At 42.7% G+C, this 12,363-nt stretch overlaps 1 protein-coding gene across 1 annotated transcript in view; it reads right to left on the minus strand.

The window, feature by feature from the left end:
- Positions 1 to 10,741, minus strand: part of LOC101851616 (genetic suppressor element 1) — a gene marked incomplete at its 5' end in the record, with an annotated part of 19,584 nt that extends 8,843 nt beyond the window's left edge. The window contains 8 exon segments of the mRNA XM_013089814.2: positions 817 to 1,861; positions 3,079 to 3,239; positions 4,012 to 4,442; positions 4,767 to 5,015; positions 5,929 to 6,162; positions 7,400 to 7,551; positions 8,398 to 8,591; positions 10,511 to 10,741. Coding sequence (XP_012945268.1) covers positions 817 to 1,861; positions 3,079 to 3,239; positions 4,012 to 4,442; positions 4,767 to 5,015; positions 5,929 to 6,162; positions 7,400 to 7,551; positions 8,398 to 8,591; positions 10,511 to 10,741 — 2,697 coding nt within the window.
- Positions 10,742 to 12,363: the final 1,622 nt, after the last annotated feature.

Consider the following 12,363-nt stretch of genomic DNA (forward strand, 5'->3'; position numbering starts at 1 on the left):
TAATCAAAGTGAAGAAACTTGCATTTTTTCGCAGGTTTGTGAATTGTTATCAAATTTTTGGTTTTTGACTCAACACCGTTCATGCCCATTAAAGAACTCATTTCTCTGGACATTTCTTTAAAACGTGGATTAAAGGCACAAAAATGTAAATTTTCAGTTACCACGGACTCTTAAGCTAAGGAAATAACTCATCTTTGGCGGCCATTTTCTCACTAATTTTACCTCTGAAAACAGGTGACCCCAACCTTCTTCTTACGCAAATATCTCAAATTGTATTCAAGATAAATGGATATTTTTTTCATCCAAATAAAGACAAGTGAACAAGCTTTAAGATGATACTAATAACTCCACATGCCCCAAAATTGACAAGAGCCTGATTCCACCACGCTGCCTCACATATTGGGTGTTTGGGGCGACCTGTTTAGACCTCACACCTACTCCGAAGTAGACAAACATATTGGCACACCAAGCAGCAGTTTTGGAGATAGGAGGGTAAGAAAAATGTAGTTACTTTATTTATGTTTTTGCATGAGTACTAACACAAAACCAATAGCATGCCTGTTTTACTCAAATTTTGATTGGGAGCCAAGGGGGGAGGACTTTTTTAGGCCTGGGAGCCTTGGGTACATTGGGTTAAGACAGAGGCTGGCAAAACCTATCATCAGTCAAAAAAATACTACAAGGATATCCTTCCATAGTGTTTCACTCTGTTAACGAAACAAATGTGTAGGAATCCATAACACATGCTGAACAAAACATTTGATCTACATGAGGTGTAATTAAGCAATAAACTTGTAACCAATATCAAACACCTACCTTCTTTCCTTTTCAAAGTGGTGATACCAAGGTACTCAAATATTTCCATCTTCTCGGTAGGAGTATCTAAAGGTATTGGTGTAGCCCGGCCTATCATAGTGAGACGTGCTGCAATTCTCTCATCTTCATCCATCTCAGTGTCAGACTCGGTGTCTTCCCCTCTCTTCCTTCTTTCTCTCACTCTTAACTCCTGGCGATCCAGTTTGCTGAGGCACCGTTTGGGTTGCACGTCCATCGCCTTTGCAGCGGGCACACTTGTTGCTATCTCACATACTTCTGCACCAGTGGCTGCTCCAGCTTTCTCTGAAGGCAAACCCGAAGCTGTTGAAGACATGCACTCTCGGGCAAGACTTTTAAAGTCAAAACGTTCAATCCTGTCATTTATGCAGTTGGATATGTTGCTTGTTTTCCCGTATTGGGGCGATACTTGAGATGACGGATGGGCTGACAAGGACGATGAAGGCAAACGCTCGTGAGAGTTGTATAGGACTTTGCTGGGAGGGTTGGAGCCCCGCTCTTGAGGGTGAACTTTCACCGACGGAATGGTAAGGATCTCAGATGACTTTGAGGGACTGGTGGGACGGTGGCCGTGGTGGTGTCTGTGATGTTGCTGAGATTGAGAGGGAGTGGATGATGAAGAACTGCTGTGATGATGATGAGGCTGGTGGTGGTGGTGGTGGTTCTGTGAGACATTGCGCTGACTACTTGGATGATGGCTTGAGTCTGAAGGCTTGCTGTCGTCATCAAAAGGGCGGAAAATTCCTGAAGAATCAGAGCTACGCCTCACTTTATCAGAATGATGAGTGGAGGATGACGAGGATGGGGACAAATGAGAAGGATGCAAAGAGCGAGGGGGGTGCTGCGCATCTGAGGGAGACACAGCCGACGAAGCACCGGGTATCAAGTGAGAGGGCTGGTGGTAGTACGACAGAGGGAAGCCAGGGGGGATGTTGGAGCCCACGCTACTAGATCGGGGCGACTCGCGAGGGTCCTTGTGGCCGGAACGACTGTCCCTGTGTGCGTGAGCAGGTAGGTAGTCATGACCCTGGAGAGGAGGGGAGGGAATATCACATCACATGTTTAGAAATGACAAATATATGTTGGGTAAAAGTTGTACTCGAATTACAAGAGGTCATATGAGTGCATGGGACTTAAGTTGATTGTTTTCATGTTAGTTTGTAGCTTGGCTTGGTTTTACTTTTTAGAGTCGGAATAGATGGAGAGTATTTGTCAAAATAACTTTGTCTCCTCTGGAGAGACCCAAAAGTTTTCGTGGACCCAACTTGAGAATTATATTTTAGAGTTTATTATTCACTTGTACCCTCCATAGTTTATCCAACAGATTGAATGACGCATGACAAGCAGAAAAAAATGACAATACTTTTAAAAAATGAGAGCATGACATAAATCAAATGGGAGCATGACATAAATCAAATGGGAGCATGACATAAATCAAGATTCCCGTTATCTTTCAATTGTGGTTTTGATTCATGCACAAAAAATATCCTTCCAACAGGAAAAATCTCATTCCCCGTTCTTTCAGGAGCTCATCTTATGGGGCAACCCCAAAAACGATAGGTTCTTCGTGTTGGTGCATGAGACACACTCACCAAGACCATATTTAAAACAGCGTATTATTATCTGTCAATCCTACCCACAGAAAACACAATATGAACAGAAAATGAAAATGCTCCAAAAATATAACAGAGCTAGAGAACAGTAATAATAATGGCTCTCACACAGATAGAACATGCACACATCTTCCACTTAAACTTCAAAAGTAATGTGAATATTCCACATGAACAAATCTTTAAAGATGGTCATTGTAGAAGGAGCATAGTGTGTGCTTGCTTTAAAAAAAATCTTCACCAATCTTTAATGCCTATATAGTTGAAAAAAAAATTCTGAAGACTACTGCAGCATAAACTACACATTTCAAAACATAATAAAAAATCATTCTCCCTCACATTTTACCCTTTCATGTCTTAGATATCCATCATCTCGATGCTATTTGCAAGACTCTCGTGATTGGTTGGTGGGTGCTCTGGTGTGGTTTGCTCCTTCTTTCCTATCAAACATCTATCATCTTTATCTCCCCTCCTTCTTTTTTTTGTGTTTGTTACTCTCTTGTAACACCTCTAATCTTCTGGCGCTCATATGATCTTATGCAATTGCGAGCGCCGTAAAACCTCTACTAACTAACTAACTAGCAACACTCTCACTGCCTGCTCTTGGTAATGATTAACCTGAAAGAAGTCTCACCTTTTCCAGCGTGTGCGGCTTCACCAAGGCAGCATTGTAGGCTGCTGTTGCTGCACTTTCATGAGATTTGCTGTAGGAATGTGAGTGTGAGGCAAGGCCTGCATGCTGATCAGCTGCTTCCCGAGAGCTCAGTGGATACCCTGACGGGCTGAGCTTGGAGCCTGGTAGGAACAAAATAAACTCAAAATTATAGCACACATTTTGTCTTCCAAATTGTCGGTGGATTTTGAAAGATGTCATTGCCATTGACAAAACAGCAATTCAGCATAACCTCGGTGTTTGAATTTGTACAGGAGCATGTCAAAGGAGAGCAGAGGACAAAAATAGATGGCGAGAGCTGGTTTTCCAATGCAGTGGTGCCCCAACGGTTGCCCCAACCACGGGATAGAAGAAGAAGAAGAATGTAAAAGTCAGCTTAGGATGTTCGGCTATTCCAAAAAAGGAATTGTTGTTGGTGACAGGAGAAAGCACTCTCTTGTGTCTTGTTGTCTTTTTCCGTGGAGAAGACACAGGTCTATTCTTGAGATAGAAATTGTTCAGTGAGCAAGAATCGGGACGTTTAAGATTGATACGATTTGGGTGAAAGCTTGGGATAAATCAACAGAAAATAAACTACAGCACACACTATCAGCGCGATTTATGAACAAAGGCTTATCCGTGTCCTGAAAAACTCTACATAAGAAAAGAAAATTGTTTTAATAAAACATATCTATGTGAAGTGAAGTGCCGTTGATATGACACTGTTCCGTTTCACGCATACAACGAGCCCAAGGCTTAGTGTTCCACGAGCGCTCGCGTACTCGCGATTCTTTGAAGCCGACTGAATCGCAAATCGCCACTCTTAGATTTGGCGAGCAGGATCCAGCTCTAGCGTTTAGTCAAGCAACTGGAATTTCGGGAGACTATATATTACTTTTACCAGAAAGTACATACTCAGATTGTGAGGCTCCACCTTGGCCTGGGAGGAGCTCGGTCGCCCGATGGTAGAGTGTCGAGCCCCGTGTCCGTCACCATGGGACTTGTGATGAGACTCTGGGCCACGTTCGGCGCCGTGGGAAGCGGGCAGTCTGGACGGTACCGTCAAGATATCTCGCCTCTCCAGTAACTCCTTGGCAGACCTCTCCAGGCTGAGTCGTCTCTCTTGCTCGCTGCTCTCCCTGGCCGCCCTCTCCATACTCCGACGGTGCTCTCTTTCCTGGCTCTCTCGCACAGACCTCTCCAGACTATGTTTGCGCTCTCTCTCAGACCGAAGAGCAGCCTCTCGTTCTATTTCTCTGTCCAGGGACTTCTCCCTTTCCCTCTCACGTTCTCTCTCTCGTTCCTTCTCTATCAAGTCTCTGGCTTTCTCTTCTTCCAGCCGAGATCTGTGATTGTAGGAAAATAAAAAAGTTACATGACAGAGCATCCTTGTATGCCTGTAAATTACATTTCTGTCAAACCCCCCCAAAAAAAAGTTTTTTGACAAAACAATGATCCTCATTACATAACACAAAATGCGTACCATGAAAAACATTTTCGCACTGTACTAATTAGAATGAAGAAACACTTCAACAAATATAGCTATAAAATTTGTACCAATACAAAATTTCAGAATAAACTGGTACAAAATAATGATACAATCTACTGATTAATATAATAGCATTGTCAGCTCAAAAAGACACACCGCCACATATCCAACGATATCTCACCTCTCTAACAACGCTGCCTGAGCAGCAAACCTAGGGTCCAACAGCGGATGTCCAGCTCCCAGATACTGGTACTGCTGCTGGAGGAGGGCAAGGTCCGCTGGGTAGCGCTGCTGAGCGGCAGCCGCTGCGGCCAGCATAGGGTGCATGCCCAGTGCTCCGGCATGAGGGGACAGCAGGCCCCCAGCGGGGAACGGCAGGTACGGAGACTGCAGCATCCGGTAACGCTCCAGCAAGAGTGGGTCGTCAAACCTGTGGAGTAAGATTAGAATGATGTCACTGCACAGCCCTTAATGACATCAGAGCCACCCTTCTCCCTCCGAGACCTAACATAGACAACACACTCTATGGAACATTACAGCAACTGCAGCAGACCTGCACTTATCACTACATGGCATTGGACAGAAGGGCGAGAGCCCAGCTGTTGCTGGATCGATAACAACAACAACAACATAAGAATGATGTCCGAACCAAAGAAAAAAACACCTATGAGTGAAAGCTTTGGCGGTATAACCTTGAGTCTGAAAGTTCTTACAACAGAAACAAAGATTGGAAACACGTAGCTGACAGCTTGCACACTATGTTCTCTCCCCTTGAAAGCCCAATCCAATTCAGTGGGATTTTCTTGAAAAGCCCAACAGAAACCATATAAATACAACAAAAAAATGCCTAAAAACATACACTGTGAGCATTGAAAGAAAGAAGCATTATCACTAGCTGGAATAATAAATTGCTCTTATTTATTTTCTTTCCTTTCACAGATTCCACTATCCACCTAGCCTGAGGACATAGCTATAAAGAAACTATATATGTGAACATATTTCACAACACTATGACAAAAAATGAGAATACATCCAATCCTTCAAATGCAAACATCATTTTCAAGTTTGGGTCAGTACAATATCTCAAACGAGTCTCTATTACAAACTGCAACACCAAAGTAAATTTCTCACTTGCACAATTGAGCTCAGGAATTACGACATTAAAATTGCGTTATATTTTCCGTGGGGGTGATGTTGGTTTATTTACAACACTCCCCCCCCCCCCTCCCCGAAAAGAAAAGTGCTAAAAGTCCTGCCATAGCCCTCCAGTAACTGATTTGATTACCCACAAACCACGGCACCAGCTACACAATTTTACCGATAAAGCCCAACCAAAAACCAACCTGAAGGGGCTCTGAGCAGCAAAGGCAGCCTGCTGCTGCAGCAACGCAGGGTGGTAGGCGGCAGCCGCAGCCGCAGCAGCAGCATAAGCGGCTGGGTCGAGAGTGTACGGCAGCGGGAGGCCATGCCGAGCAGCTTCCTCCTCGGCTCTGAAAGCCTGCAGGCTGCGGGTGTACATGTCCAGGGCCTGACTGGACAGACCTACGCCGTTCGGGGTTGTCGATGCTTGAGGGTGTCTGCAGATAAACCCATAAAAAATTTCTTGAAGCAGCGAGAAGCTGGGCGACAATCAGGTAAATAGACGAGTTCAGAAGCTTCTATTCCACACAGTAACACATTAGTTTGTTCGTTTGTTTGTCTGTTTAAATAAAGAGAAGCACATAATGTTTATTTAGTCAAGGGAAAAAATCAAAACAGATTCACAGAAATTAAACAGAAGGGAGGGAGGGAGAGAGAGAGAGAGAGAGAGAGAGAGAGAGAGAGAGAGAGAGAGAGAGAGAAGAAGAAGAAGAAGTAACACCTACCCCTATCAAAGGTAGCCTGTAACCACCCGCAAAAACACACTATGTTTTGAGCTTTCTACCTTTCATAAAAATATATCGTACTTAATGCTCACAAAGATCCTGAGTACCTCTGTGCGTGTGGAATAGAAGATTAAAAACATGATTTCATTTTTTTTTTCAACCATCCCTCTTGTAAAATTGACTTCAGAGAACTGCCTCTCAGTCGCTTCCACAAAACATGATACCTATCCAACTATCAATAACGTCTATTGACAAGTAAGCATTCCACTAATCTGTTCATCTTTTCACAAAATGATTATATATTGAGCATACATGTCATACTGCACAACATGACGACTGGAAATAGGATGACCAGCAGCACCAGCTCTTTAAATAATCAAATTTGTGGACAGGTATGAACATATGAGCTAAGGATTGTAAATTTTAGGATAAATGGCATTGTTTTATTTTGTTAGCAGAACTGTTCTTCTAATAATACCAAACATTTTTTGGAAAAAACAATGTTCTTCTTATCCCCTCAAGATAATGATCAACCATCCTGTGGCTAACAGACGGTTAACACTTTGCCATCACGAGGCTCACATATAGTAAAAACTCTTGCCATCAAAGGCAAAGACATTTTGGGGAAAATCCAAAGAAACTAGGCGGTAAACATCGCCGATCGGCGAGATGAGGCGGCAAAGTGTTAAGGACAATGGCTATGCTTTCTGAGAAAAGAATATTTATCGCTTATACTTAAATAATTCTGTTCTGAATGTGCCAAACAAATGAAGAACAAAGTAAGGATTTGCTCCCTCTGCTCATTGTGAATTAGACTCAGAAAGTCAGTCAAATTTGCTCGAAAAACTTTCTACAAAGTGGGTTTTCTTATCACAGGTCCTAAAAGGAGAGCTGCCAAGGGATGAGTACACTCGTCAGGGGTCACTTAGAGGACTCATCTAGAACTTACGCCCGAGACGGTGTCCGCGACAAGGGGTTGTCTTTCCCCGCTGCTCTCTCTTCCTCCCGTGACAGAGAGGACAGAGGGCGCTGCTCCCGCTCGTGCTTCCCGCTGTGCTCGTACGACGAGGAACTGTGAGCTGTAGGCACTCGCTCCATGTTCTGTCAATGGACAAACATTATTTCATTAGCGCTGCTCAGGGAGGACATTTCCGAAACCAGAATTACATGTGAAAATATTTGTTCCTATATCAATGATAAAGTGACTAGCCCAGGATAGGGAAAAGTGGAAAGTGTTTGTTCCTATATCAATGATTAAGTGACTAGCCCAGGATAGGGAAAGGTGGAAAGTGTTTGTTCCTATATCAATGATTAAGTGACTAGCCCAGGATAGGGAAAGGTGGAAAGTGTTTGTTCGTGGCCTAGTGAGAAAGCAATGATGATGATGATGATGATGATGATGATGATGATGATGATGATGATGATGATGATGACATCAATGATTCATTTTAATCGTAAAAGTCAGTCTCTACTTTTAAAAGGTGACTTTTTAGTCTGAGACAAGTAGTCGGAGTCACCAACAACAAACACTTAAGGAAAAAAAAATTATATTTAATAGAATCGTCTATCATGTATACATACCATAAATCAGAAACAAAGTAAAAAAGTGAATATTCTAAACCGATTTTCAAAACAATAAAAGTCATCACTGCTCCCTTTACCTCCCCAGGTAATTATGAAATTTTTGTTTTTAGTTTTAGTAAGTGTTTTACTGAACTTGCAACACAATCAGATCATTCATATAAGTGTCAAAGATTAGAGGTGTAACAAGAGAGTAACAAACACAAAAAAGGAGGGGAGATAAAGCCGATAGATGTTTCATTGGAAAGAAGAAACAGAAGCAGCTTATGAAATTTATTTTCAGTGAAAACAGAAAAAACTTTTAAAAAAAATAAAAGTAAAAATCCCAGCAGTAATTAATGTGCGTCTGTTGGCTTGACCACTGACCTGTCTGCTGTCAGAACTGGCTAGACTGGCGTGGTGGTGAGCCTGGGTGGGAGCTATGGTGACCACAGGGGGAGAGGTCAAGCTGGCCGGGGAGCTGGAGTGGGCCGGGAACATCAAGGGGGGCCTTTTCGGGGTAGCTGCCCGCGGACTGTGGCTGGAGGGAGGGGATCCACCGTGCTTTAAGATGGCCTCTTCTGCAAACAAAATGAGTTTTACTTTTAGTAAAAGTTTTACGGAACTTGCAATATAAATGGGTCACACAAGTGCCAAATTATTTTATTAGAGGTGTTATTAGAGATTAATATTTGTTTTTATTTAGTAGAGGTTTTACGGCACTCGCAACTGCATAAGGTCATATGAGCGCCAAGGGGCGGATGTCAAAAGAGAAGAGATTAACATATAAGGAAAAGAATGAGGAGAGATAAAGATGACTGATGTTTGATTGGACAGAAGTAACATACCACACCAGAGTGCCCGCCAAGAACCCAGCAATCAAAATGACCCTCACGCATGCAATAAATTAGAAAAGAAGAGTTCTAATCGATAGATAAGAGAGGCCAACTGAGACCCACTATAAATAAAAGTATAGACAATAATTGCTACAAAGACGACGAGTTATGTGTGCTAATAAAAATTTCAGGAGTGTTTAGTGTATGTTTGTGTCCATGGGTGCATGTCAAGGTGGGTGGATGAGTGGTAGTGGGGTGGGGAATGAGAAATCAAAAGGGTAGAACAAACACAAATCAAGCTCTTGAGTGTCTGTACATAAATTATACAGACATAAATTATACAGACACTGGCGTAAATCGTATTCTGATAAGTCAGCAAAAGTAGGAGTCTTTATGTGGGTAGGCATATAGGGTACAGTTGGGTCAAAGGTTACAGTGGGTCGGCATGACAACTGCCACATTTTGCGAGGTTGTTCATTTAGTACTTTAATACAGTTGAAGTTGCTATAACAACCATTTGTTCAAGAAAATCACCTGTACAAACAAGAATTCCTATTTGTATTTATTTTACTATAACAACACTATCCAAGACATCAACCTAAGACAACCACTTTTCTCCTCGGCTGCGGGTGGCTGTCTTGGACAATTTCAACTGTATACTGAAAAGAAGTTTACGAAACGGATCACAAGAGCTCCCCCAATTACCAGCAGCATTCCATCAATGACAAGTCAGAAGAAGTAGCAAACCACACTAACCATCCAGTAGCTTAAGTGGTCAGAAATTTCAGGCTCACAATAACGTCAAGCATTCGTCCGTGACACGGTTTCTTTGCCATATCGACAGACCGAAGGGCTAGAACCCAAATGGCCGCTGAATCGAAAAAGTAAAGTAAAGTAAAAGTCCGTGACACGGTATTCAGTTGGGTGGGCACTAAGGTGTGTCCTTGAGCGAGACACAATAACCCTTATTCAAATACAGAACATTATACAACAGGTGACAGCAACAGCATGTGCATACCAAAGTCTGTGCTGGTGTGGTATGGTGCATTATGTAACCCTGATGAATTATCACAAGGCTGTCTGTCTGTTTGTCTGTACGTGAGTGGAAGGGAGGGTGGGTGGGTTGGTACGTACGTACTTTCAAACAAGTATGTAGGTTATCAGGTATGCCAGGGCAAAATTAATTACCTTACAGCAAAAAATATGTGGAATTCAATTTTATTATTCATCCTAAAATAAAATACAAATGTGAGGCATCATGGTGAAATCAGGCGCTCATCAAAATAATGAAATCAAAGAAATCAGTATTTTTTGGGCAGATGGGCACTTTTTTTCCCTAATTTTCTTCTTTTCGGCTCAGCACCTTATATGTCCATTTAAAAACACATTTTTTGTGGCGTTTAGAGAAAAAAAAAAATCAAGGACTCTCAGGCTATGGAATTTGCCAAACTTTGGTGGCCATTGTCTTGCTAATTCCCGACCCTGACCTCTTTCAATCGCAAATATTTCGACTTTTATTTAACTTGGACATTTTTTGCACAAAAAAGGAGGGCAAATAAACAGGCTTTAATATGATACCAATAACCCCGTATACCCAAAAATTGACGAGCGCCAGACTCCACCGCTTTGTGACACAAATGTATAATAAAACTATCATGTCTGACCTGCAGGATCCTTTGCCTGGTGCGCCAGTTTGCGCAGAGCTGCGGCAAAGCTAGAGGTGTGGCTGCCGCTGAGGGAACCCCCTGCCGCACTGGTGCTGAGGCCGTTGCTAGGCGACACCTGGTGGAGAGGGGGCACCGTCGCCGTCTTCGGGGGGAGCTTTCCTGAAGCAGCTGCTGCCATGGCCACTGGGCTCATCATCTGGAGAGGAGGTTTGCTGCCTGGTGGAAGGCCTAAAGGAACAAACAGAAAGAGAACTTGTCTTTAGAATGATGAATTTTCACACATTACTGCGTTGTTGTTTTCGATCTAGAGACGTTACTGCGTAGGTTTTTAGTTTTAGTAGAGGTTTTACGGCGCTCGCAACTGCATAAGGTCATATGAGCGCCAGAAGATTAGAGGTGTTACAAGAGAGTAACAAACATAAAAAAAGAAGAAGATGAGATAAGGACGATAGATGTTTGACAGGAAAGAAGAAGCAAACCACACCAGAGCACCCGCCAACCACCCACTTATCACTCCAACCTTGAAGAGAAAGCAAAGAGGACAAGTGATACTATGAAGCATTACAAGGGGGAAAGGGGAGCCGGGAGAGAAATATTAGATGAGAACTCGGGGAAAACTCCAAGCAACTTTTCTCACAACTTCCAACCAAATTCCAAGAATGTTTGTTTTAGTAGAGGTTTTACAGCGCTCACAACTGCATAAGGTCATATGAGCGCCAGAAGATTAGAGGTGTTACAAGAGAGTAACAAACATAAAAAAAGAAGAAGATGAGATAAGGACGATAGATGTTTGACAGGAAAGAAGAAGCAAACCACACCAGAGCACCCGCCAACCACCCACTTATCACTCCAACCTTGAAGAGAAAGCAAAGAGGACAAGTGATACTATGAAGCATTACAAGGGGGAAAGGGGAGCCGGGAGAGAAATATTAGATGAGAACTCGGGGAAAACTCCAAGCAACTTTTCTCACAACTTCCAACCAAATTCCAAGAATGTTTGTTTTAGTAGAGGTTTTACAGCGCTCACAACTGCATAAGGTCATATGAGCGCCAGAAGATTAGAGGTGTTACAAGAGAGTAACAAACATAAAAAAGAAGGAGGGGAGATAAGGACAACAGATGTTTGATAGGAAAGATGGAGCAAACCACACCAGAGCACCCGCCAACCACCCACAAATTCCAAGAACTAATAACAGGACAAAACAAAAAATCAAGAGCAACAACAACAAACAAACACACACACACACACACAAACACACACACACACACACACACATAATAAAAATAACAATTGCTCTCCCTATCAGATTCCTGAAAACTGGACTAGAAAATAAAAATAAAAATAATAAAATAATGAGAGTAACAAAACAGGATCCAGCTAATTAAATCTCACAGGGGGGGGGGGGAAGAGAGAGCTCTAAATAGGGAAGAGCTCAGAAGACATGTCTGTTTCGCTCGAGCACGCACGAGCGCACATCATTCCCCTCGCAAACTCACTTCAGGTTGGTACACACATGCACGCGCGTGCCCATCATATATTTCTGCATCTTGGCTCCCTGAAATCTTCCCCTCTCTTCTGAACTTTTTCATAGTCTTTTTTTTTTTTTGTCGTTTTTTTTTGGTGTGTTTTACGGCGCCAGAAACTGCATAAGGTCATATGAGCGGGCGAGACACACCAAACATTTTCAGTTGGTTGGAAATTTTGAATTTTTGCCCGGGTGTCATCTAGCTTAAGATCATTATTGTTTGCATTACTGTTCATTTATATTATGCATTTGGCTGTAAGCAGACGTGCGTGCGTGTGTGTGTGTGTGTGTGTGTGTGTGTGTGTGTGTGTGTGTGTGTGTGTG

This window comes from Aplysia californica, unplaced genomic scaffold (genome assembly GCF_000002075.1).
Source record: "Aplysia californica isolate F4 #8 unplaced genomic scaffold, AplCal3.0 scaffold01056, whole genome shotgun sequence".
NCBI classification, from domain to species: domain Eukaryota; kingdom Metazoa; phylum Mollusca; class Gastropoda; order Aplysiida; family Aplysiidae; genus Aplysia; species Aplysia californica.